The sequence below is a fragment of the Coregonus clupeaformis genome, chromosome 12 (assembly GCF_020615455.1).
Source record: "Coregonus clupeaformis isolate EN_2021a chromosome 12, ASM2061545v1, whole genome shotgun sequence".
NCBI classification, from domain to species: Eukaryota; Metazoa; Chordata; class Actinopteri; order Salmoniformes; family Salmonidae; genus Coregonus; species Coregonus clupeaformis.
In genome coordinates this window covers 10,026,409-10,053,341 of record NC_059203.1, presented here as the reverse complement: position 1 = coordinate 10,053,341, position 26,933 = coordinate 10,026,409, and the positions used below count along the sequence as shown (strand labels likewise).

Sequence of the window (26,933 nt, the reverse complement as noted above, 5' to 3'; positions counted from 1 at the left end):
TAAAGGGGGCCAAAATTTACCTGTTGGTGTTTTATGTTTTAATAATCTTATGTTTTGTGTTCTATTAATCCTGTGTTTTATGCTTTATTAATCAAGTTAACCATTGAGAATGTTTGTCTTTCCTTATGTGAAGGTTTGAAGTGCCTGGGTGACTTGTGGCCAACCGTTTGCAAGTTGGGTGTAGATGGAAGGACTGAAGGACTTTTATTATCAAATTGTCTATTAATAAAAGTGTTTATTTTTGTTTGTATTGTATTTTAATGAGTGACACCCTAGAGGGTGTCAAAAGGGGGAATTGTTGGGTTTTATTTTTCTCATAATTGGATCTGTATGTGATGAATAGCTTGGAAGGAATGCATTAATGAGGAGCACTGTACTGATATGGATTGTTTCACATAACAGGCTGTTATTCATGTGGGGAACGTTGGGGGTAGGACAGATAAGACTTGTGTTTCTTGCAGATGCGAACACTCTCTCTTTGTAGTCTGTGAAACTGTCCTTGAACATGGAGTACAGTGGAATGGTGTCTTTTTGGTGCTGACTCCGCAGGTTATTATCATAGCAACTATGCCTGGCAACAAATGGAGTGCCGAGGAGTTGGGACCAACCCCTGCGCCAACGGATTGGCTGAATGGAGTCTGGACCACACTCAGTCCTTTGCTCTGGTTGGCCAACAGAAGAGGTGGAGGCTTTCTGTCAGAGTATTTGAGAAAGAATCTGTAAACAATAATTCTAGTTCTCTGTCGGCCCTGCGTGGTTTTTCAGTGAGCCCGTATACGAACCTTCATACTTATCATAAATACATTTTGCATATAATAAATTTAGCTTGGATTGAATATCTCTTGATTATGTTTTCTCTTATTCCAATACCAGATTTGAATTACGCAATTTCTAACATAACATATGCTAACACATATTGTGACATATATGTAATAAACATTTGAATACTCTGTGTCACACATACAGTATATGAACATATTACATTTACATTTTAGTCATTTAGCAGACGCTCTTATCCAGAGCGACTTACAGTTAGTGAATGCATACATTTTCATACTGGCCCCCCGTGGGAAACGAACCCACAACCCTGGCGTTGCAAGCGCCATGCTCTACCAACTGAGCTAGAGGGGACTACATATAAGTATTTTATATGTGTGTGTGTGTGTGTGTGTGTGTGTGTGTGTGTGTGTGTGTGTGTGTGTGTGTGTGTGTGTGTGTGTGTGTGTGTGTGTGTGTGTGTGTGTGTGTGTGTGTGTGTGTGTGTGTGTGTGTGTGTGTGTGTGTAAGGCAGAAATATGTCACATATAAAAACTGACAGTTCTTGTATATGTCAACATATGTGACATACTGTATGTACTTATTTGTGTGGATACATGCAGTATATAAGCATATATGGGCATATGTTTCCACCATATATGCCCATATAAAACATAATTTATATTGCCATATTACTTTCCCATATGGGTAGTGTAGATAATCATTGTACCATCTAAACAGCTGTGAAATATATTTTCCATAACCAAGAATACTGTATTTTCAGCTGTTTTGAAGCTGGTGAACAAAGATCAACGGCTTCTTAGACTTGCTTTCAATGAGAATGACAGATCTATAACTCATATTTCTATGTCAATTTGTTCTGGTCTCCCAAAAAGTTACATATTGCAGAATTAAGATACAATCAAAGACAGTACAGTATGAATATGGGGTAAAATTGCTTCTCCAATAGAAATCCCCGATCACACTTGTAGGCGATGTCATGGCGACGTTGGCTAGATTTACATTGTACATTTACGTCATTTAGCAGACGCTCTTATCCAGAGCGACTTACAAATTGGTGCATTCACCTTATGATAGCCAGTGGGACAACCACTTTACAATGTTTTTTATTTTTATTTTTTATTATTATTATTATTAGATAGATATAGATAAACTCATGCGTAGAAACACGTCATCGGGTCTAACGGTCGTCTCGCGCCGAACTGCGCATGTGCAGGCCATCAAAGGCACTCCTTCGCTATAAAGTTGTTTTTGACGAAAATAAACACATTTCAGTTTGTCACTTTCACAAGGTTTGAGTAATAGCATGTTCAACTAGTTCAGACATTGTCTGAAATCTAGGTTGTGCCTTTTTAGATATTGGGATAATTAACAACTAAGGAAAAATTTCACTTCTCATTGACTTCTCAAACCCCGGTGTGGTCTGTTTGGTCTGTTTCGCAAGCTTTCCCGGAAGTCTTACGATGTTGCGCCTCTAGGTTTAGAAACTCTGTGATACAATGTTGTGCCACATGTTTCCATTGCCGATTCTGTATGGGGCTGGTTGCGTGCAGTACAGTAACTAAGCCAGAGCATAAATTTTGTAACCGCCTAGTGAGCACCGTCCATGGACGTTGAAATGTGTTGTGTCCGTCCTTGTCTTGATTACAACGTCCACAGATGTCGTTTTTTGGTCCGGTTTGGACCAGCCTTGATTTCAACGTCCACAGACATCCAGTCCAGACTAAATCTGAACCAAACTTGTTTCACAAGTGTAGACAGTAGAGCACAGTAATGTACAGTGAAGTACAGTACAATCTAGTATAGTACAGTAAAGTACAGGATATGTACTATATTGTACTGTACCCTACTGTATTTTACTGTACTGTACTCTTCTGTACTGAACTAAACTACTGGGCTCTAATGTACTGTGCTGTACTGTGCTGTCCAAACTTTGAAACCTAGACGTATATGATTGGTTCAAATTTGGTCCGGACCAACGAAATGTGGTGTTTGCTGGGGGCGGAGCTCATTAGAATAATACCCAGAATGCTTTGCAAGTGTTCATTTTGGCATTTTGTAGTGTAGAGCAACTAGTGCTTTTTGAAGTCTGTTCAGTTTTTGAAAAATAATCACGGTTTTTAATTTCGGTTTAGATTTTTTTTTAAACAATAAATGCATTATGTGGGTTCAATGCTGTAACAACACAAAATAAAACAATTAATGGTAGTGACTGCCCCTTACTATCACTTATTAGGCTCTAACCATCATTTATTCACATTACTTTACTTAAATCAAATATTTTGGTTGTGTATATTACATTTGTTTTTAGTATGTTAATGATTACTTTATTTTATTAATAAAACCCCAATGATGGCCTATTAACGCATATGACCTATTAATAAACCATCCTTTATTCACATTACTTTTAGAGAAAGGAGGAGATAGGAATCCCATTGGGCAGTGAATGGAAGAACGTATAGAGTACCACAGTATGAGTCATAATACCCATAAAACCTAGCGGCCAAACAAGGAAATGGTTTCAATAGTTTTTCCACCATTCATTTTTCCCATAGGGGATTTTAGACACACTTAAAATAAGGGCTGTGTTTCGTGTGGGCTTACCCTGGCGTGACGTTTTGATAACCGTGTAAATCTCTCTACGACAAGGTGCCTTATCAATATATTTGCCTGTAAATACCCCCCTAAAATGAAACGCTAATTAGCTGCTAATGTGGCTATCATAAAGAAGTACAAGTGCCATGATGATCTGGACGAGACTGACGAATTGTAGCAAAGGTAAGAATCTCTGGATTAACTATCAAATGTTAGCTAAATTTAGTAATGAATAAATTGGCTACATTTCTTTAAATTGACAATTCTGTGAACTGTTTTTAAATTGACACTATACCTGTTAGTAAAGGTGTCAGCTAGAGATAAGGTGCAGGAGCTTGCAGGGATTTGTAGTCTTCCATGATGTCTACTTTGATGCTAATTTGCATTTTTCGAAACTGAGAGTAAATAGAGCCGACTATATTGATAAAAGGCACCTTGTCCGAGAGAGATTTACATGTTTATCAAAAAATCGCGCCAGGGTAAGCTTACATGAAACACAGCCCTTGTTTTAAGTGTTACTAAAATTCCCTATGAGGAAAATAATAATAATAATAATAACAATAATAATAATATGCTGTCGTCTATCGCGCCGATGCTGGTGCTCATTGCTGTCAAACAAAGGAGTCTGCTCATACTGAACCTTTGATCATAAGTTTATTCATATCACAAGATTTCAGCATGAGTTACATGTGTCATGCCCACCCGGAGAGCGACGCCCCAGATTGCAATGGTCGCTCTAACCTCTTCTTCGTTTTTCCCCCAGTATATATAATCTCCCCAAGATGTGGGTGGCTCCCTCTACTGTCCAATCCCCTGTCTACAACACACAGACTTCTCTGTCCTATCCGGGGTGTCACATTAAAACCATTCCCTCTGACACTAAAATAAACGTCCTCTTCGGTTCCACTTAAAAACATTAACAACGTCATAATCTTCATATACGACATTCCCCCCTTCGAGACTAAACAGTCTCGAAAACAAACAGAATAGGATTATGACAAGTAACAATTTATCTTATTGAGTATCTTTAACATTAAACCAAAAACATTTTCCTCTAGAGTGTAAATACCTTTCTATGAAATATGAATAAATGTTTATGAAGTGTGAATACATTACTATGAAATATGAACAAATCTTTATGGAGTGTGAGAGCGAAAAACTGTCTGGCAACCTTCGTTCCAAATCCATCCATCAATCAAGACAGTAAAATTCTCTCACGGTCCCTCTGCCCCAGGCAACCACCTAGGTACTCCCGATGAATTCATAAATCCTTATCAATGCATTTGAAACTATGATGCAATTAAATACACATGTAAGCCCCTGCAAACAAAATACTATCCAAAATGTCCACTCTAAGGCTGGTCAACCCATCGGACCCTATAGTGGACCTCTATCCCTGCCTAGACTCCCTGTCCCTAAGCATTCACGAAATAAACAAAAACATCTAAGTTCCCCACATGTATCCAAAACATCAAATATCATTCTACAAAAATTTATACCTAAGACTATGACACAAATGATGTATTACACATGCAAATATGTCTATATTTCATTGCAGACACTGGAATGTAGTCCACTACACTTCATCTCCCCCGTAGTCTCGACATCCAATGCATTGTTGATGATGGAATCGGAATCTTTCCACACCTTCCTTGCTCCATCTCCTCCAGTCATTCTCCTTTCATATTGTCCCTTCATATTGTCCTTGTTTGAGTATTTCAATCTCTACCTTTTCCCCCAAATGCTTCTGGAAGAAAAGAAAAGACCAAACAGTATCTTTTGCAAAACAACACTTTCAAATTAAACATCAATATCAACTAAGAATATAAAAATTATATATAAATGATGTATGAATCACATTATCCTATTCCCCCCTTTGATTCATAAAATCATACTAAAATCACACTAATATTGAAAAAAGAAATATGAAAAATGATCAAATAATCAAAAAGGATATTTATCCATCCAGTCCCACTTGTCCATCTTCATCCAGATCAGGAACAGTCAACAACGGCATCTGAGTGTTGTCTCCAGGCATCACTACTCCAACCTATCTCAATATCATAGCTTTCTCAAAGGTCAGTAACAAATTACAAACATCACACACAGTGCTATCAAAGCTGCCATTAAAATCTAATCCATCACTGCTCCTACTGGGCCTAACTGATCTTGCAACCAAGACTTCGCTGACCATCCAGCTCCTTCAGATCTACCAAACGCATCCCTTATATTCTTCAACGCATAGTGATACTATCTGAACTATCTGGAATCAAAGTATAGCTAATATTATCAATATGATCTGCCAAAAATGTTACACCATACCATGGAAAAAAGTCCCCCCTTCTCTCTTAGCCTTATCCTCCAATAGGCTTCCCAGACTATGAAATGTCGCCATGTCCCTTTCCACCCTACTTCCAAACCTAGATTCAGATTTATCTGTGTCCAGTGCTACCCCTCTTTTAATGGTAGAAACCTCATATGGATGTCACGCACAGAAGAGGACCCAAGAGCGCAAGTTCAAATTCAGAGTTCTTTATTCAAGGTTACAGGCGGGAAGAGGAGTCCCAGGGGTGTCAGGGGTCTTTCAGGGTCCTCCTGTGGGTACCTGTGCTCCGGGGGTCACCAAATGTCCGGGGGTGTCCAGTCCAAGTGCTTAGTGTGTGTGTTCCCCAGTGATGGAGCGGCGTATCGGGCTGAGGGTGGTGAAACGTCTGGGCACGCTCATCTGGTGGTCGGAGACCTGGGGGAACACACACACACAACAGCAATATGAATGGCAGGCAGAAGTACAGATCAGGGCTGGGCAAATATCGTGGTGAGAGACAGAAGGCAGAAACGAGTTACCGGAGGGGCTGAAGATCGGAGAGTAGTCGAGGTCCAGAAGGCAGGTTGGGATAGACGGGGCAGTAGAACAAGGAGGCAGTCAAGAAAGGATCGGTATCACAAACAGGAGTCAGAGCGCAGACAGGCAGGTTACTGGTCCGGGTTTGAAGACGATCTGACAGGGCTTGGCTGAAAACCAGGGCTTGATATACTGGGAGAGGTAGTGGGGAAATGCAGTTCAGCTGGCAGAGTAATTAGAACAGAGTGAGGCAAGGTGAGGATGGTGAGTGGGAAATGCAGTGCAGCTGGCCAGGTAACAAGAGCAGAGCAGGGCAGGTGGAGCTAGTTAGGCTGAGTAGAGAGAGGGAGGTGAGCAGAGTGGAAGATAATTGAATGCAATTAATGTTGCTACCAGGGAGAGAGAGTGCTCATGACAGGACCCCCCCCAAGGGACGGCCCCAGAAGTCCCAAGAACAACATCATGCCGGGAGGGTGGAGGGGAGCAGGCGGCGGGTCAGAACTCCTCCGAGCGGTCCGAGTGAATCTCCTCATCCTCAGAAGGAGCTGGAGGGTCACGGTCGGGAGACAGGACAGGCACTGAGACAGGAGCAGGGCGGGCCGGACGGCTAGGAACCCCTCTTGGACGGCCCCTACGGATTGCAGGCTGATCAGGATGTAGTCGGTGGAAGTCAGTGATAAGGGTCCGGTCCACTATCCTCCTGGCCGGGATCCAGGTCCTCTCCTCTGGACCATATCCCTCCCAATCAACGAGGTACTGGAGACCCCTACCCCTTCGCCTAGAGCGGAGCAGCCGCCGGGACGGTGAAGACAGGACCGCCATCTACGAGGCGCGGAGGAGGTGGCGCCGGAGCTGCAGGGACCAGGGGACTTTCATGGACCGGCTTGACCTTGGAGACGTGGAAGGTGGGGTGGACCCGCATGGAAGCGGGCAACTGAAGTCGGACCGCCGTTGGACTGATGACTTTCTGCACAGGAAAAGGACCAATGAAGCGAGGGGGCCAGCTTTCGTGATACAACCCGCAGCGGCAGATCCCGGGCAGACAGCCAGACCTTCTGACCAACCCGGTAAGTAGGTGCTGGGGTCCTCCGTCGGTTGGCACCGACGGCGTAGCTGGTTCCAGACTTCAGGAGCACAGTGCGAGCCTGGGCCCAAGTGCGGCGGCAGCGGCAGGGCATACGCAAGAGCAGACGGACAGGTGGCATCCGCCTCCTGGCTGGCAAACAGTGGAGGTTGATACCCGTAGACACACTGAAAGGGGGAGAGCCCGGTGGAGGAACTGGTGAGTGAATTATGGGCATATTCCACCCAGAGCAGGTGTTGAGCCCAGGCCCGGGGATTTTGGGAAGCCACACACCTCAGTGCCTTCTCCAGCTCCTGGTTCATGCGTTCAGTCTGGCCGTTTGACTGCGGGTGGAATCCAGACGATAGGCTGGCGGTGGCCCCAAGGAGATGACAGAACTCCTTCCAAAAGGTTGCTGAGAATTGCGGGCCCCGGTCTGACACTATATCCTGGGGTAGGCCATGGATACGAAACACATGTTCCAGGACCACCTGGGAGGTCTCTTTAGCAGAGGGTAGTTTGGGAAGGGGGCACGAAGTGGGTCATCTTACTAAAGCGGTCAACAATGGTAAGGATGACTGTGTGTCCGTCAGAGGGCGGAAGGCCCGTAACAAAGTCCAGTGAAACGTGGGACCAGGGCCTCTTGGGTATGAGTAGGGGTTGCAGCAACCCAGCAGGAGGCTGGTTGGGAGTCTTGTTTCGGTTACAAGTGGGACAAGCTCGGATGAATTCCTCGGACATCCCGTCTCATCCCCCGCCACCAGAACCGCTGGCGGACCAGATGAAGGGTGCGAGTGATGCCGGGATGACAGGCCAGACGGGATTCGTGCCCCCACTGAATCACAGGTGACCTGAGATTTGCTGGAACAAACAGACGGTTGGGGGCGCTGGTGCTTGGACCTGGCTGGTCCCGAAGAGCCTCCATGACCTGCTTCTCGATCTCCCAGGTGAGGGCCGCTACGACCAAGTGGCTGGGAAGAATGGGAGCTGTCATGGCGGTGGTCTCGTCCTTCTGAAACATCCGGGAAAGAGCATCAGGTTTGATGTTGCGAGATCCCGGGCGGTAGGAGAGCGTGAAATTGAAGCGCGTAAAGAACAGAGACCACCGCTGTTGACGGGAGTTCAGCCTCCTGGCTGTTTGGATATACTCCAGGTTCTTGTGGTCTGTCCACACTACGAATGGTTCCTTTGACCCCTCTAACCAGTGCCGCCATTCTTCAAGGGCGAGCTTGACAGCCAACAGCTCGCGGTTCCCAATGTCGTAGTTGCATTCGGCAGGGGTTAGCCGACGGGAGTAGAAGGCACAGGGGTGCATCTTGCCATCCTCAGCTGCTCTTTGAGAAAGCACTGCACCCACTCCCACGTCCGAAGCATCTACCTCCACCACAAACTGCCTTGCTGCATCTGGCATCTGGAGGATGGGAGCAGAAGTGAAACATGTCTTGAGGATATTGAAGGCCTTATCAGCAGCTGATGTCCATTGGTACGGTTGTTTAGTGCTGGTTAGCGCCGTGAGGGGTGCAGCCACTGTGCTATAGTTTCTGATGAATCTCCTATAAAGTTGGCAAAGCCCAGGAACTGTTGCAACTTCTTCCGAGACTCAGGAACTGGCCAGGAAGTGACAGCCGACACCTTCGTGAGATCCATCTGAATGCTGCCCTCGGTCACCACATACCCCAGGAATGAAACGGTCTTGGCATGGAACTCGCACTTCTCTGCCTTCACGAAAAGAGAGTTCTCCAGCAGGCGGCGCAGGACCAACCGGACGTGGTGCGTGTGTTCTGACAGTGTCTTTGAGAATATTAAAATATCGTCAAGGTACACAAATACGAACGTATTTAGCATGTCCCTGAGGATATCATTCACTAGGGCTTGAAAAACTGCTGGGGCATTGGTGAGGCCGAAGGGCATGACGAGATATTCATAGTGGCCGGTTGGTGTGTTGAACGCTGTCTTCCATTCGTCTCCCTCCCTCATCCGCACCAGATGGTAGGCATTGCGAAGGTCCAGCTTAGTGAATACAGTGGCTCCCTGCAGCAGTTCGAAGGCAGACGAAAGTAAGGGCAGTGGGTAGCGATTCTTAACCGTGATGTCGTTCAGACCCCGGTAATCTATGCATGGACGAAGAGAACCGTCCTTCTTGCCGACAAAGAAGAATCCCGCTCCTGCGAGGGAAGACGACGGTCTAATTATCCCGGAGGCAAGAGAGTCATTAATGTAGTCCTCCATGGCCTTTCTTTCCGGGGCTGACAGTGAATACAGACGACCCTTGGGAGGTGCTGTGCCAGGCAGGAGATCAATCGCGCAGTCATAGGGTCTGTGTGGGGGTAGAGATGTCGCCTTGGATTTGTTGAACACCTCTTTCAGGCTGTGGTAACAGGCCGGAACATTGGATATGTCGGAGGTAGCGCTAGATCCTTCCCCGGTGAACGGGCAGGGTGGCCCCCTTAAACAGGTCTGGTGACAACTCCTTCCCCACTCACGGACTGTTCCTGTCTCCCAGTCGATGTGGGGGTTGTGCTGACGGAGCCACGGGTATCCAAGAATGAGTGGTTGGCCAGGTGAGTGTAGGAGGTGAAACTGGATGGACTCCTGGTGGTTTCCTGACAGCAGGATTGTCACAGGGGCGGAGATATGAGTGACAGTGCCAAGATGATGCCCATCCAGGGCTCGTGCAGGAATGGGTTGTGTCAGTTGATGATGGTTCACGCCCAGTTGCTGTGCAAGCTCAGGGTCCATGATGTTTGCTTCGGCTCCGGAATCCACAAGGGCGGCCAATGTATGAGTCTTGTCAGAAAGCTGAAGGCGGAGATGAAGCAGGGTCTTTCGGATGGAGGGAGACTGAAGGCTTGTTGAGCTCACCCGGATCTCCCCTACACCTGGTGAGCTGCGGCTTTTGCCGGACAAGTAGCGACACGGTGATTCTCGCCACCACAGTAGAGGCAAAGGTTGGAGCTTAGACGGCGCCGACGCTCCTCGGGAGTCAGAGAGGCACGGCCAATCTCCATGGGCTCAGGCTGATTGAGTTGGCTATGGGACTTGACAGGCAGGGGCTGGACAGAAGCGGTATCGACCCGAGTACGGATGGCAGGTTGACTGAGACGGCCCTTCTCCCTCCTCCGGGTCTGTATACGGCGGTCAATGCGAACGGCAAGGTCAATGGCGGCATCAAGCGTTGAGGGCGGGTCATGGGAAACAAGCTCGTCCTTGATATAGTCCGCCAGGCTATGGAGGAAGGCTTGCACCAGTGCCTCTGGGTTAAACGAGCTTTGACTGGCCAGGGTACGAAAGTCAATGGAGAAGTCTGCCACTGTCCGATTGCCCTGACGGATGGTGAGCAGAGCTTGTGACCGCTTCGGCTGTTGGCGAGCCTAGGTCAAAGACCTTTAACATCTCCTCCTCAAAGGCACTGAAGGAGGCACAGGCTGGGGTTTGCCGGTCGAATTCCGCCGTTCCCCACAACCGAGCTCCGACCGGTGAGATGTGTGATGACATACCCCACCTTGGCTCCCTCTGTTGAGAAAGTCCTGGGCTGTAGTGCAAACTGGATTCGGCAGCTGCTCAAGAATGGTCTTACTTGCTTCTGGTTGCCATCAAAAGCGTTCCGGGTTCCCAATCCTTGGTTCAGGAGCGTGGGGATCTGGTGGCAGCACTGCCGGGCCTGCAGCATTGGGACCTCCAGCGGAGGGATGAAGGAGTATCGGTGGTACAGGAACAAAAGGACCAGGGGGGGGTGCAGGTGGAGTAGCCGGGCTTGAGAGTAGTTGCAGGGCTTGGGCTAGCTGTTGTTGCTGCAGTTGGAACTGTTGTTGCTGCTGGTTGAATAGCTGGAGAAGGGAAGCGATGTCGCCAGCCATCCGATTTATGTCTCCCTCAGAGCGTTCCAGTCGCTGTAGGGCAGTCCTCTCTGGCTCTTCCTCCATCGTGGTCAGGGAGTGCGCTGGGTCCATGATGGTCAGATCGTTCCGTCACGCACAGAAGAGGACCCAAGAGCGCAAGTTCAAATTCAGAGTTCTTTATTCAAGGTTACAGGCGGGAAGAGGAGTCCCAGGGGTGTCAGGGGTCTTTCAGGGTCCTCCTGTGGGTACCTGTGCTCGGGGGTCACCAAATGTCCGGGGGTGTCCAGTCCAAGTGCTTAGTGTGTGTGTTCCCCAGTGATGGAGCGGCGTATCGGGCTGAGGGTGGTGAAACGTCTGGGCACGCTCATCTGGTGGTCGGAGACCTGGGGGAACACACACACACAACAGCAATATGAATGGCAGGCAGAAGTACAGATCAGGGCTGGGCAAATATCGTGGTGAGAGACAGAAGGCAGAAACGAAGTTACCGGAGGGGCTGAAGATCGGAGAGTAGTCGAGGTCCAGAAGGCAGGTTGGGATAGACGGGGCAGTAGAACAAGGAGGCAGTCAAGAAAGGATCGGTATCACAAACAGGAGTCAGAGCGCAGACAGGCAGGTTACTGGTCCGGGTTTGAAGACGATCTGACAGGGCTTGGCTGAAAACCAGGGCTTGATATACTGGGAGAGGTAGTGGGGAAATGCAGTTCAGCTGGCAGAGTAATTAGAACAGAGTGAGGCAAGGTGAGGATGGTGAGTGGGAAATGCAGTGCAGCTGGCCAGGTAACAAGAGCAGAGCAGGGCAGGTGGAGCTAGTTAGGCTGAGTAGAGAGAGGGAGGTGAGCAGAGTGGAAGATAATTGAATGCAATTAATGTTGCTACCAGGGAGAGAGAGTGCTCATGACAATGGAAGCTTCAACGTTGACATGTAACAACATCCTGTCCATCCATAGGGTAAGAATATATACGCTTTATCACCACAAACCCTCCAAATATCTCTAAAATTCCCAATAGTCACATTGTCAGGCAAAAGCTAATCTTTCACCATCAAAGTCCTGCTCTTCTTACTAACTGGAACATAAAAAGTAACATTATATTTCTCATTACTACCCTTAAGGTCATGCATACCCAAAGTTATCATATAATCATTGTCTTGTTTTGTACGCTTTGTACAAAATAATAAAATGCAGGACGACAGGATATTTATAAACGTACCTCTTTATTAACTAGCTATAACGTGCATGTCCATGTGTCTCTGGCCATGATCATCTTAGAATGACCTCACCACCTGGGTGGTCTTAACCAATCATTGCACAGTATGATGCATCCAATTACAATTCAGTATGGTGACACATATGAATATTACATCCCCCTTCTTTTAAAAAAAAGAAAAAAATATGTGGAACAATAAAGCGTTTCTTTTGAATATATGCTCTGTAGTTTGAACTCGAGGTAAGTAACCATTTAAACTGCACCAACTGCATCAACATAACAGACAAACAATGATTCAGCATATTGTTATTTTTAGAACAAATATTTCTCAGCAACTCAGCTTTTCACTGTAGCAATGACATCTCAACATATCAAACAAATACAATACCAAAGCATTTCAAGTTAACTTTCAATAACAAGTTTACAGTCTGGAAACTCTTTTAGGGCAGCGATCCGCCTACACCCTTTGACATTTCACAGGTCTAGGACAGCTCTAGGCTTGACCTCTCTTCCTGACCTTGTGTGATATGAAGCTGAGCATGCTTCTGTGTCAGTCAACAGTTCTTGTGGTGTTGCAGGTAAGTATGGTGTATGTTGTGTTGTGTCTGTGTTTAGTCCATCCCGTTCTCTTTCAGGGGAACAGTTCATCTCGTCAGTGTGTTGTTCTTTTGTGTTCAGTAGGTGACGACGATTGCGGCGGTACACCGCTCCTTCTGCGGTGCGAACGTGATATGAACGTTCAGTGTCAGCTGGTTGGATGACGACTGCTGGCTTCCAGTAGCCATGCTCCTGGATTCTAACTGACTCTCCGTCGTTCAGTGGTGGCAGTGGTCTGGCTGACCTGTCGTAGTATCGCTTTTGCTGTTGCTGTCTCTGTGCACGTTTTGCATGCACTTCCTTGTAGCTGACGACCTCAGGTTGCAGCTGCTGGTTGGTGCTGGGGAGGATTGAGCGAAGTCTGCGGCTCATCAACAGCTGGGCTGGTGATTTGAAGTTGTCAACTGGAGTGTTGCGGTATTCAAGGAGACTGAGGTAGGGGTCTCTCTTGTCTGCTTTTGCTTTGTCCATGAGTGATTTAGCGATCTGCACAGATTTTTCAGCAAGGCCATTACTTTGAGGGTAATGTGGGCTTGTGGTGACGTGTGTGAACTCCCATGCTTTTGTGAAGGATTCAAACTCATTTGATTTGTAACAGGGCCCATTGTCAGATATTAAAGTCTCTACAATGCCATGCCTGGCAAAGGCTGCTTTCAGCTTGTGTATCACAGCTGCAGATGTGGTGCTGTGAAGCTTGTCGAGTTCAAAGTATCTGCTGTAGTAGTCCACTGTTATAATGTAGTCCTCGTTGTTCCACGTGAACAGATCGGTTGCCACGACCTGCCAGGGTCGGTCTGGGATACGGTGAGGTAACATTGGCTCTTTGGTGTTCGAGGGCGTCGTTCAAGACACGTGGGGCATTTACCAACCATGTCCTCTATTTGTTTGCACATTCCGGGCCAAAACAAAATGTCCCGTGCTCTCTGTTTGCACTTTTCCATGCCCATGTGTCCAGCATGGATCTTTGTCAAAATCTCTTCTCTGAGACTGGTAGGAATGATGATTTTCTCTCCTTTGAAAATGATTCCGTTGATCTGTGATAGTTCGTCACGATGGTTCCAGAACTCTGAGACGCTCTGAGGGCATTTTCTCCTCTCCTCAGGCCATCCTGACTGTATGACTTTCCTCAGCTGTGTGAGTTGTGTGTCTTTTTCTGTTTCTGCTCGGATCTCCTTCAGTTTTGTGTCACTAACTGGTAAGTTGCTGTACACAGTGTGCACCTGCATGTCCATGCCTTCACTGAGGCTGCTGTCCTTGTAGGTAAGAAACTTCCTGGAGAGTGTGTCTGCGACAGGGATGTCTTTGCCTGGACGGTGAGTGATTGTGAAGTCGTATTTTTGTAGTTGAAGGATCATTCTCTGTAGCCTTGGCGGGGCTGCGGCTAACGGTTTCCTCATGATTGACTCGAGGGGCTTGTGGTCTGATTCCACAATGACTTGTCGTCCATAGACATACTGATGGAAACGCTTACATCCGAACAGAATGGCGTACAGCTCCTTTTCGATTTGAGCGTAGTTGATTTCACAGTCTGTGAGAGATTTGGAAGCGTAGCCGATGGGTTTTCCTTCTTGCAGTAGCACTGCCCCTAGTCCATACTTTGACGCGTCCACCTGGAGTCTGAGCTCTTTGTTGGGGTCGTAGTAGGCAAGGATTGGTCCTGGTTCTCTCGTGATCAAGTCTTTCACTTTCTGGAAAGCGATGTCGTGTTGGTTGTCCCAGAGGAACTCACTGGACTGCTTTAGCAGCTGACGCAGGGGTGCATTAGCATTGGAGAGGCTGGGTGCGAACTTGGCTAAGTAGTTGACCATGCCAAGCACTGTTTCCAGCTCTGCGCGGTTCTTTGGTGGCTCCATTTCCTTTATGGCTGAGATCTTCTGCGGATCTGGCTTGATTCCATTCGCTGTGAGAAGATGCCCGAAGTAGCTGACCTCTGTAGCGCCGACTGTGCTCTTCTCGGGGGTTGAGCCGGACTCCTCTCTCGCGGGACCTTTGCAGCATCGCGCTGAGGTTTCTGTCGTGTTCCTCTTTGGTTCGACCATAGACAAGGATGTCGTCCACAATTGCCACGACTCCGTCGAGGCCTTCGTACACCTCGTCGATCTTTCGCTGAAACTCGTCTTGGGCTGAGATAATCCCAAAAGGCAGGCGACGGAACCTGTAGCGTCCAAACGGTGTGTTGAACGTTGTGAGCTTAGATGACTCTTCTGTGAGCTTGATAGCCCAGTAGCCTGATCTGGCGTCCATGACACTGAAGTAGCGTGCGCCCGCTAGCTTGTGTGTGATGCCATCTAGCGTCGGTAAGGGGTAATGGGGGCGTTTGATAGCCTTGTTCAAGTCTCTTGGGTCGAGACATACTCTGAGCTTGCCTGTCCGTGGTTTCTCCACCACCACTAACGCGTTGACCCAATCCGTCGGTTCTGTAACCTTGGTGACGATGTCAGATTGCTCCATGCTCTCCAACTCTTTCTTCAGACGGGCGCGGAGAGCAAGTGGAATCTTTCTCGGTGGGTAGATCACAGGGGTTGCGTCTGGGTTAAGGTGAATGGTACATTCTCCTGGGAATAGTCCTATTCCTGTAAAAACATCAGCAAACTCCTCCATGACATTCTCTATCTCTACTGGTGCTGTCACTGATAAAACTAGCTTGATAAGGTCCATGTCTAAACATGCTTTAAGACCTAGCACTGCAGGTGCTCGAGTGTCAACAACGTAAAAGTCCAACATCATGTCCCTTTCCTTGTATTTGCATTTGAGAGTGCATGTGCCTTTTACTGGGAGCTGTTCACCACCATAACCAGTCAGTCTGCGCGTGGTGGGCTGTAGCTCACACTCAGATGTCAAGCTTCTGTACTTACTCAGAGGAATAATGTTTACTTGTGCACCAGTGTCTAGTTTGAATTTTAGCTCTGTGCCTTGTCTTCCTATCTCAATGTCAGCAAAGGCTTGCTCTGTCTCTGATATCTGACTTTTCTGTGTCACTGAATCAATAAACAGTTCATCAGCATTTGACTCTTTGATTGACATTTCATCTTCACTCACTGTATGTACTGTTTTTCCACGGTAAACTCTGCACACTTTTGCAAAGTGATTCCATTTTCCACATTTAGTACACTGTTTGCCTTTAGCTGGGCAATTCCCCTGTTCGCCATGCACTTTGTATCCACAATATCCACATGTTTTGGGGCGTTTGGAGTCTGTGTCGCTCTGTTTTGGAGTTCTGTCTGTCTCCGTTCTGAAACATGCTCTCTGGGCACTGGAGGTGTGCTTTGATGTCTGCCTGACTGCGTGCACTGCTTGTTCACGTGATGCGCTCATGCTGCCGCCTGAAATGGTTTTCATCTGAACCTGTGCTAGCTCGTGAGATCTGGCTATGCCGATAGCTTTGTCCAGCGTTAACTCTGATCCAACATTCAAAAGTTTCTCTCTCACTCGCGGTGATTGTATTCCAAATACAATACGGTCCCTGACCATCTCATCCTTGTTTGCATAATCACAGTCTTTCACAAGCAGACGCAGCTCAGTGACAAACTGTTCAAACGATTCACTAGCGCCTTGTACTTTCTCATGGAATTTGTACCTAGCGAAAATTGTATTGGTCTTTGGCAAAACATATGCTTCAAAACGATCGTAGTATGTTTTCAGTACCTTTGATTCAGCCTCGGTAAGTGTCCATGTGTTGTAAATGTCTCTCCCTTTTTCACCGATCCAGAGGAGCAGGTAGCTGCACTTTTCCTCTTCTCCTCTTTCCTTCAGAGGACCCGTGAACATCAGCTCCACATGCTGTTTGAACTTACGCCATGCATCGGGTAGATTTGTAGACCCCCAATCCATTCGAGGTGAAGGAACTCCAGCAAAATCCATCTTTTAGTCCTTTTACTCTGACACCATGTCTTGTTTTGTACGCTTTGTACAAAATAATAAAATGCAGGACGACAGGATATTTATAAACGTACCTCTTTATTAACTAGCTATAACGTGCATGTCCATGTGTCTCTGGCCATGATCATCTTAGAATGACCTCACCACCTGGGTGGTCTTAACCAATCATTGCACAGTATGATGCATCCAATTACAATTCAGTATGGTGACACATATGAATATTACAATCATCACAATCTGATATTCCCATAAACATACCCCTTACATCATATGTTTTATTAGAACAAAAGCTAATCTTTTAGCCCTCAATGGTTTCACCTCCAATGCTTCAGGGTTCGCTGTTACCTGATTTTCCTTACCATCTAACAAATTCACATAGGGTAATTCATTTAACCAAGAACACCTAAACCTAGGCCTAAACAAATGTTTTGACAACGACATTATTTTATCTGTTAATGATTGTTGCTGATACAACAGTCCTGACAAAGCATAAGATTGACACATACTCGATAGAGGTTGAGCGACCGTCTCTAAAATGTTTGGTGCTGGAATTCTCAACAGACATGGACCCTCAAGATTCCTCACTGATCTTACAGAATGAGCTACCTGCTGGAACCAAAGATTCCTACCTGCCCATCCATCTTTAATTTTCACAACAGAAGAATCAAACCCATAAGCCTCCCATTTAGTTTGTCTCTTCCCTAACGAGCGGTACTGATCAGATACCTCTCCTTGTCTGTCATTAAAATCAAAGACCTCATCCTGTACCTCCATGATAGTATCCTTCACTATTTCAGATGAATCTATATTGTTCTCTACTACTATCTGCTCTCCTATTTTAACCCTATCCTTACTACCATTGACAGCACTCTCCATCCGTATCATTTCAGAAAAGTCGTTGTTTGTGTCTGTGTCATACTTCCTACATTTGTTACTGCCGTCGTACCATTAATCCCTTTCAAAGTTACCATTAAAGTAGTTGATTTAGTTGATGTATTAACACCCTTAACTACTTCTAGTGGGAAAGCTACCGATATCCTCTGTGTATTATTTACTATTGGAGTGACTACTGTAATATACTTCTCCTGAACTCCTTCGGTGACTGTGGAAGCTTCAACAGATTTCAAATCTTCCATTATAAGCGTCACTTTACGAATTACATAGCCTTTTAACCAATAATTCTTAACCGGAACAAATTTTAATGCTTGCACTAGATAAGTACACATATATTCTCCCTGATCTTTCTCTGTAACATTACGCAAACTAAATGAACAATCACTCATAACCCTCTTCCACTTCATATCGTTGTACAAACTATACCTCCTTTGACTAGGTGCAACAGCTTCTACTTCTGGTCCTGATAACAATACTTCTTCTCCATAATTATCTCTCCATGTGGGAGGAACGTCCCCTCTCCACTCCATCTCTCACATCTACAATGAAGATGAGCTGGATCACTCATCCTAACCCTAATAACAGTATTTTCCTCTAAAATTGGTGCTGGAGCTATTGGTTCCCTTATAATCAAATGTGATATATTTATGGCTTTAATAACTATCAATGTTGAAAGAGTTAAATTGCTTCTCACTGTTGTTTTAATAGACTGACGTGTTAATGTCCTTATTGTTACTTCATCTAGTTTCCCCAAAGCTTTGAACTCTTTGCTTGTACTTCCATCTATCACCACTAGTGTCGTAAATGAATTACATTCACTCTCTCTTCCTACTCTAAACCCTCACTTTCAAACTTTTGATTATAAAAAATACACCTACAATTACCTTGATCTTCCTGTTGGGAATTGTAAATATAGATAATCAATCACCCTCAATCTTCTCTTATCATTCAGCAACGCATACTTTCTCAATGCATCTGCTCCTAACAGATCTAAACTCCTACCATATCTATCTTCCCACTAAACTCTAAAATGCCCTTCACCACTGTTCTCTCTCTCTTACTACTAACTAACATTGAAACTTAGCTTACTGTCTTAGAGTTCCTTCAACCCTAGTTCTCCTAACTTTTTAATCTAATCTTTTCTCCTAACTTTTAAAAACCTTTTCCACTGATTTATTCACAAAATCCTTTACCACCAAATTTTTAGAATATGTGATTGGGAAGTCCCCACCTGCTTCTGACTCCTTTACACACAGACTTGGCAAACGACTAAACATCTTTTAGCCTAGCCTGAAATCTCTTGGTGTAGGAATGTAACCCAGAATAACAGTCACCCCTTTTAACTTTATTTTTCAGACAGATTGTCTACTAGGCAGTCTAATAGATTATCATCCTTCCTATGATATTATCTTTTTAAGCAAATATGATTCCCAAAAACCCTATTCTTTTAAAATATTCTACCAGACAGCCGTCTAGTGTACATCTTATTGTACAGTTCAATTTACACAATGCATCTCTTTCCAACAATGCAATAGGTATATGTTCTAATATTAGTATGTCTATTTTAATTTCTCTTTGATTTTTTATAGCAGAGCTCAATTGGTTCCTTAAGAGTAATTAGCTGTTTTACTACCTCAAATCCTTATCCTAATTAGTTAATTTTACATAGTGAGATGTTTAACCTCTTTAGGCTCAACACAGATAAAAGTTTTTCCACTATTCACCATCACTTCTCATAGTCCTCTGTTTTTACTTCAATTGTTGGATATTTTCCCTTCTTCTCTAATCGATGCTATCAGCTGACACCCCCCTTCGTATCTTCTAGGCACTCTAGAATCCTTGAAGTGTTCACCTAGAGAACAGGTGATCTTCACTTGCTCCTTTATTTTCCTCAGAAATGTCCTCTGTTGTTTCCTCCTGGCGCATTGCACTCACAGGTAAAGTGACCAACCTGTCCATAATTATAACACTCTTCTGAAAGTTGCTGGAAGTGTGGCTGAAATCTTCCTCCTCCTTCTAAGCCTTCTTGTCCTCTTCCTCTCCAATTCTGTGTCTGCCCAGAAACTGGCTGTGGATATGGATAACTGGTACCCCCCTTGGTGGCTGGTACAATTGCATTTGACCTTGTTCAGTTGAAGCTGTAACAGTGATTGTTGATTTGGTTCACTCTGATTCTTCATAACCAAAGCTTCTCTTCTCCACCAGTTGTATGATTGAGTTTTCTGAGAGTTTCTTGGTCCTGTTCCTTCTTGTTGTTGACATATCAGTATTCTTCAAAAGCTTATATTCTAAGTTCTGTCCTCGAAATATCATCTTCCATCATCTTCTTACTATTGGCCTTTCCTTGACCTCAATGTATTCTTCTCCTCCAATTCTTGGGATTCTTTTCTCAGCAGTTTTTCTTCTCTTCTGTATCTTCATCCTCATCTTTCCGAACCTCATTCTTCTCTTAGTTTCCAGACATCTCGGTTTTTTTCTTTTTGCTGAATCCGTGTGTGAGAAAGGTGTACTAACTTCTGCCATTAGTTTTTCTGTCGCCTTCTCTTCCTTTAGCCTTTTCTCTATACCTTTGTTTATCTTATCGCTGGAATCTTTTATCAGTTTTTGTTTGAGAATGAAGGGCAACTTTTGTTTCATTTGCCGGATAACCTAGCAATACTTTAGTTAAAGGATTACTATTTTGTACTATATCAACAGGTGTAATTACCTTCATAGCCTTGCTGTCCTTTCTCCCCATTGTAACAACCCTTTTATATTCCTTTATTGTGAATTATTTTATTTTAGACTATATAGCCTATGGCTTCCCCCCTTTAATTATTAATATAAACCAAACAACCCCCCCATTTTTTTTTAAATCAATCAACAAAAATATGAATATTAAAAAATTCAATTAAAAATTTTATTCAAAAAATATTTTTCATTTAAATTAAAAATCAATTAAAAAATCAATAAAAAATTATGAATAATTAAAACCAATTTTGTATTTCTATATCCTATCTTACCAATTTATCAATTAGTGGCTATCTTACCAATCCTAAAAACAAAGCCCTCTACCCCTACAATCACTACAATACCCATAAACCCCCTTGCTCTATAAGCACCTAATTGTCTTAATTTTATAGAATAATGTCAGTACTCGATTTCCAACACAACTGCAATCAAACCCAAGTGATGCACAGAGACTCCAAAATGCAAATTTTATTCAAATGATCAGTCTGTTGCCAAGCCTCTGTGAAATTGTCATAACATCAAATATCCTGTAGGGGAAGATTTTGTAAACTAGCCTGATATCTGACTCGATCCTCTGTCGCGTCACGTGATGTACACGCCAGCACCTCCCTTTCTTTCTCTCTCTGTCCTCTCGTCCCATCGTTCCTCTCATATGACAAAAGAACAGAAAGGGACAGACAAGCATTTAAAGTTTATACACTCACTGAGTTATCCACATTCAATATTCCCCCACTCATATTCGCTCTAAGATTTAACTCAGGACTAAATAGCTCAATAACATTTTTATTTATTTTAATCCGTCATTTAATTTAATTTATTATAATCCGTCAACATATATCTAATTTATAAATTCACTACATCTCAACAAATAGTTTCATTTTCAAGATTCGTGTCCAAATCTCCCCTTTTTCTGTGTCTGTTTCTCTGTCTCCCCCTGCAGCCCAGTCTAACAGAAATATGACCAATTTACCCACAATCCCCCGTGTTGTAGTTTTAGTAAACAACGTGTTGTAGTCTAGTGCCGTAAAACAAATGTCTCATAATCTCGTGCCATAAACTCCCCCGTTTTGTAGTGTAGTGTCGTAAAATTAAACGCATGCGCAATACATTCAACGATACGATTTCCAGACAATAGAACGTTATCATTTTACCACAGCCCCTCTCTTTTAACCCTTATAGTCAAACAATAACACTTAACAGAGCTCACAATCGCATAGAACCTGAATTCTACACACACAAACATAATTTAAGAGGCTTTATTCCATCGCAATGGCCCTCTAAGGTCACACGTTAGCATGTAGCATGCAACACAATTAGCATTTAGCATTAGCATTAGCCTTTATGTACAATGTGGCATGAAACCCAATCAGCATTTAGCATTAGCATTTAGCATTAGCATTTATCATGTGGCGTGCAACATGTAACAATAACCTGCATTGTGCCTAAATTATTTTTCCTTTACCGCTAACTTTATGCTGCCGTGAGTTCATGGATATCCTATGAGAGGTTACATCAAACAAAATGCTTCGTCAACCACCCGCTGAGCGGTAACATGCAATTGAACATATTCCAAAAACACCAGTCCCAGACTGACCTTCAACACCTAATGCGTTAGAGGATTTTATGGCCCATCCTATGATGGCCTCGTTTCGAGGTCTTTTCAGATTCACAATGCCCTAATTGTACGTATATCTGCCTTTATTCACTACCATCAATTGCTGTACAATTTTAGAATAATTATGACAGACCCTTAGTCGACCGCAATAACACCACATCAGCACAAACCCAAGTAATTTACATGGTACACCTTCACCAGCGCACATCCATAAGCTAGCCAAACAACTAACGCCCAATAATTTGTGAGGAATCTCACCTTAGCCGGCTTGAGCAGTAGTCACCTCGCTGCTCATGAATGAAACAAAGGGAAGATGCAGGCCAATCTCAGCGGAGCCTCCATTTGTCGTCTATCGCGCCGATGCTGGTGCTCATTGCTGTCAAACAAAGGAGTCTGCTCATACTGAACCTTTGATCATAAGTTTATTCATATCACAAGATTTCAGCATGAGTTACAGGTGTCAGGCCCACCCGGAGAGCGACGCCCCAGATTGCAATGGTCGCTCTAACCTCTTCTTCGTTTTTCCCCCCAGTATATATAATCTCCCCAAGATGTGGGTGGCTCCCTCTACTGTCCAATCCCCTGTCTACAACACACAGACTTCTCTGTCCTATCCGGGGTGTCACATTAAAACCATTCCCTCTGACACTAAAATAAACGTCCTCTCCGGTTCCACTTAAAAACATTAACAACGTCATAATCTTCATATACGACAATGCCATTTAGCAGACGCTTTTATCCAAAGCAACTTACAGTCATGTGTGCATCATACATTTTTGTGTATGGGTGGTCCCGGGGATCAAACCCACTACCCAGGCATTATAAGCACCGTGCTCTACCAGCTGAGTTACAGAATGGCAGAAAAATGATTGGAACCAGTTCCCTGTTTGGCTGCTAGGTTTTATGGGTTTTATGACACCTCCACTGTGGGGCTCTATAACGCCCCACCCAACAGACTGTCGACCAATCGCGTTCACGTTGTAATGCTGCGTCATGCAGTTGCTGAGCTAATCGTCACGCAATCCCTTCTCAAAGTCAGGGTATGAGTCGAGAAACCTGCCTACATATTGTCATGATTCCAAAGCTAGATGATATTACAGAGAATAAGTTAATTATCTCACGTCTCGGAAAATATTTGTAATGTTGTGCTTCTTGTTGACGAAATTCATGCTAATGTTGGGTTTTTGTGCTAGCGCCCGATTGACTCCCATTCATTCCTTGAAGGAGAGCTCTTGTCCAAGAATCGCCCAGAATGCACTGCGCGGCCCATTAACGACGCGTGGGCAACATACACAATTGGCGTTAGTACAATTCCAATGGAGTTTCCCATCTCCTCAAAAGTATCTCTGTCTGTGCCAGCAGCATGCAATTACTTCCTGCCAATACTGTATAACCACAGATAGAACAATGAGACAGATATTTCACCGGATGTGTAAATGTGAAGCATCCGCTTGGCGTTTCCACTCACTACCAAATATGGTAGTGAGTATGAAGCAAAGAGTCAGGCAGTGGGAGAAAATGGAACAAGATGGATTTTGGCCGACATCCTGCTAATTTTCTCATCGTTTAAACATTTGATCTCAATACAGTTTTCTGTTCTCAAAACTAGAATCTGTTACGAACAGAGTGGACTTAGGTTTGTAGACTTTACCCTTTGGTTGCAAATTGCATTGTTTAGAAGGAGTGCAAAGGCAAATTTAGTTATTGCGTACTTCACAGAGTAGGCGTTCCCTAAAGGAAATATGTCTGCTACAACGCACCAACAGGATCTCGCTAGCTTGTGCTTGGCTCTGCCCACCTCCTTGCTTGTTCTGCCCACTATGACTCATTTGTTCCCATCTTGGTTTAGTTATAAAGATATTTTGTATAATAGAGTGAAGGAGTAGCAGCAAGCAAGCCGCTGTCGCAAGGTCATCACTACTATAGACAATTTGTCTCATGTAAAGTGGTGGTGCCATTATTTAAATTTTATTAGCCTAAGAAGTTAAATCAAATGTCAAATGATAATATATTTTCAAATGACTAATTAGGCTACATGATCAACTGACTATTTTGTTGTCATACTTTTGGGATATTCCAATTGCATAAATAGTTGGATAATTCCCTCAAATTGGACTGAAAGGATTGTTTGTGGATGGCATTTGTATTCAGCGGAGGAGTCAGACCACATGTTCTTAACGGAGGGAGTCTGCATCAGTGATATCTTTCTGCTAGTCAACAGACTATTTTGTTATCCTTACAAGCTGCCAATTCATATGACACCAGCCTTGCCAATCGAGGGCAAAGATACAGTGCAAGTGAATTAGACAGGTTATGAGAAATTATGGCCTATGATTTCGAAGTTAACATGATAGAAAAGAGTGGTAAGCCCAACACAAACCACCAACCTGAAGAAAGAAACATATCGTAGGGAATTCTGACTGGGATTCGAACCCAGGTCCAGCGACTGTGAAGCCAACACATTAACCGTTACGCCAAGAGGTCTGAACTGATGAGCTCGCTAGGTGTTGAGTTAAGGTCGCTACAATATTGTGGGACTGTCGTGCCTCTGAGGCTGTGGTTAGTTAATCTGAGACTCCACAATATATTATTACACAGCAGATACAGATGGTTTCATAACATTGGTGTGTGTAAAAATTAAATGCTACCTCTAAAGGGGCATTTCTCTTTGTGGTATTGTTTAGAGTAGCTTAGACTCTGTTGTTCTGGTAAATACTATCCTTTCGCGAAAAACTCTATGTTCCTTTGGCGTGGACCACCTACCTGGTCCAGCCCAAAGCCCTGGACTTCAGGTGTTAGCTTTTAGAGCCCAAGCTTCATGTTTATAAACAGGTGTCATACTTAGTATAAACAACTTGAGATGTTGTTTGATACATTGATATATACTGTAAGTACATCCTCATTGCCAGTATTCTTGTGAAATTATACTAGTGTAGGTTGATAGTCCAGTATTTCTCCCACTTTGTTACATGACTCATTTTAGAAGGATGTAGAAGACTTCATACCTCTACGATGACTGTAGCAATGTAACTTTAGAACAAGCACTTCCACCCGTTGCTTCTGGAAATAGGAGATTATGAACTGCACTCACTCCTGGTGGTCCACTGCACTATAGGTACAGTATATTCTCTTGTGTTGTCTCTGTTATTGCTATAGATTTGTGTAATCAAAGCATCAGGATGTGATGTGTAACTGTCACATGTATTTGTTTTTCCCCTAGGAGTGCCCCTCCCAGCTCCAAGTACTTCTCTGTGAAATGCAGCCCCAGTGTGCAGTACTGGATCACCCCACCCCCAGCGAAGAGTGGGCCAATCCCCGCCCCTTTCAATGGGAATACAGTGCTTCTTATCACCATGGACACTGCCAGCGAAGTGGAAAATGATAGCAAGGTGAAGTAGGCCACAAGCACAGCCATGATAGCTACCCTGAGACGTCAGTATGTGAAATCATATTCAAAGAATCCAGAGTTGACTGTTCCCTCTTGTGACTGAACACGCTGCAGGGAAGTTTGTTAATAAGGCAAGTATCCACAGCTCCTCTCAAGAGTGGCGTGCAAACCACATGGAAATAATGCCAATGTGGCGCTGTCTCAACCTGATACCAGAGAAATGTCAAACATTGGAAAGTGAAGTGGTACACCACAGTGCCAGTTCTATTGATAAGGGATTCCAGGGGTATGTCAATCTCTACGTGATCGGTGTCCCGTATACGGGACGGTTGAGCTAACGTGCGCTAATGTGATTAGTATGACTGTTGTAAGTAACAGCAAACTTTCCAGGACATAGACATGTCTTATGTGTGCAGAAAGCTTAAATTCTTGTTAATTTAACTGCAATGTCCAATTTACAGTAGCTATTGCAGTGAAAAAATACCATGCTATTGTTTGAGGAGAACGCACAACAACAAAAAACGTATCACGGCAACTGGTTTGATACATTCACCTCTGAAGGTAAATAATGTACTTACATTCAGTAATCTTGCTCTGATTTGTCATCCTAAGGGTCCCAGAGATAAAATGTAGCATAGTTATGTTTGATAAAATCAATTTTTATATTAAAATGTACGAACTGGGTTCTACAGTTTGAACCCCTGCTGTCTCTGGCTCTACACCAACCCTGCCCGGCCATCTAGATGTGTGAAAGTTAGTGTATAAGCTAATGATCCATCATGTATGACATTCCCGGGAGTGTGTAAACTTACATTTTGTATTACCATATCATTTTTGTATGTGCTCTATAGTTATGTACTTGAAAAGTGCCCTCTAAGCTCATCACTAAGCTAAGGATCCTGGGACTAAACACCTCCCTCTGCAACTGGATCCTGGACTTCCTGACGGGCCGCCCCCAGGTGGTAAGGGTAGGTAACAACACATCTGCCACACTGATCCTCAACACGGGGGCCCCTCAGGGGTGCGTGCTCAGTCCCCTCCTGTACTCTCTGTTCACCCATGACTGCATGGCCAGGCACGACTCCAACACCATCATTAAGTTTGCCGACGACACAACAGTGGTAGGCCTGATCACCGACAACGATGAGACAGCCTATAGGGAGGAGATCAGAGATCTGGCCGTGTGGTGCCAGGACAACAACCTCTCCCTCAACGTGACCAAGACAAAGGAGATGATTGTGGACTACAGGAAAAAAAGAGGACTGAGCACGCCCCCATTCTCATCGACGGGGCTGTAGTGGAACAGGTTGAGAGCTTCAAGTTCCTTGGTGTCCACATCACCAACGAACTATCATGGTCCAAACACACCAAGACAGTCGTGAAGAGGGCACGACAAAGCCTATTCCCCTCAGGAGACTAAAAAGATTTGGCATGGGTCCTCAGATCCTCAAAAAATTCTACAGCTGCACCATCGAGAGCATCCTGACTGGTTGCATCACCGCCTG

The 26,933-nt window shown here is 44.5% G+C and overlaps 1 protein-coding gene across 1 annotated transcript in view; it reads left to right on the top strand.

Moving 5' to 3' along the window:
* The window catches only part of LOC121577747 (protein-arginine deiminase type-2-like), a 49,196-nt gene that overhangs the window by 7,756 nt on the left and 14,507 nt on the right, over positions 1-26,933 (top strand). The window contains exon 2 of the mRNA XM_041891601.1: positions 25,261-25,429. Coding sequence (XP_041747535.1) covers positions 25,261-25,429 — 169 coding nt within the window. The remainder of the gene's footprint in view (positions 1-25,260; positions 25,430-26,933) is intronic.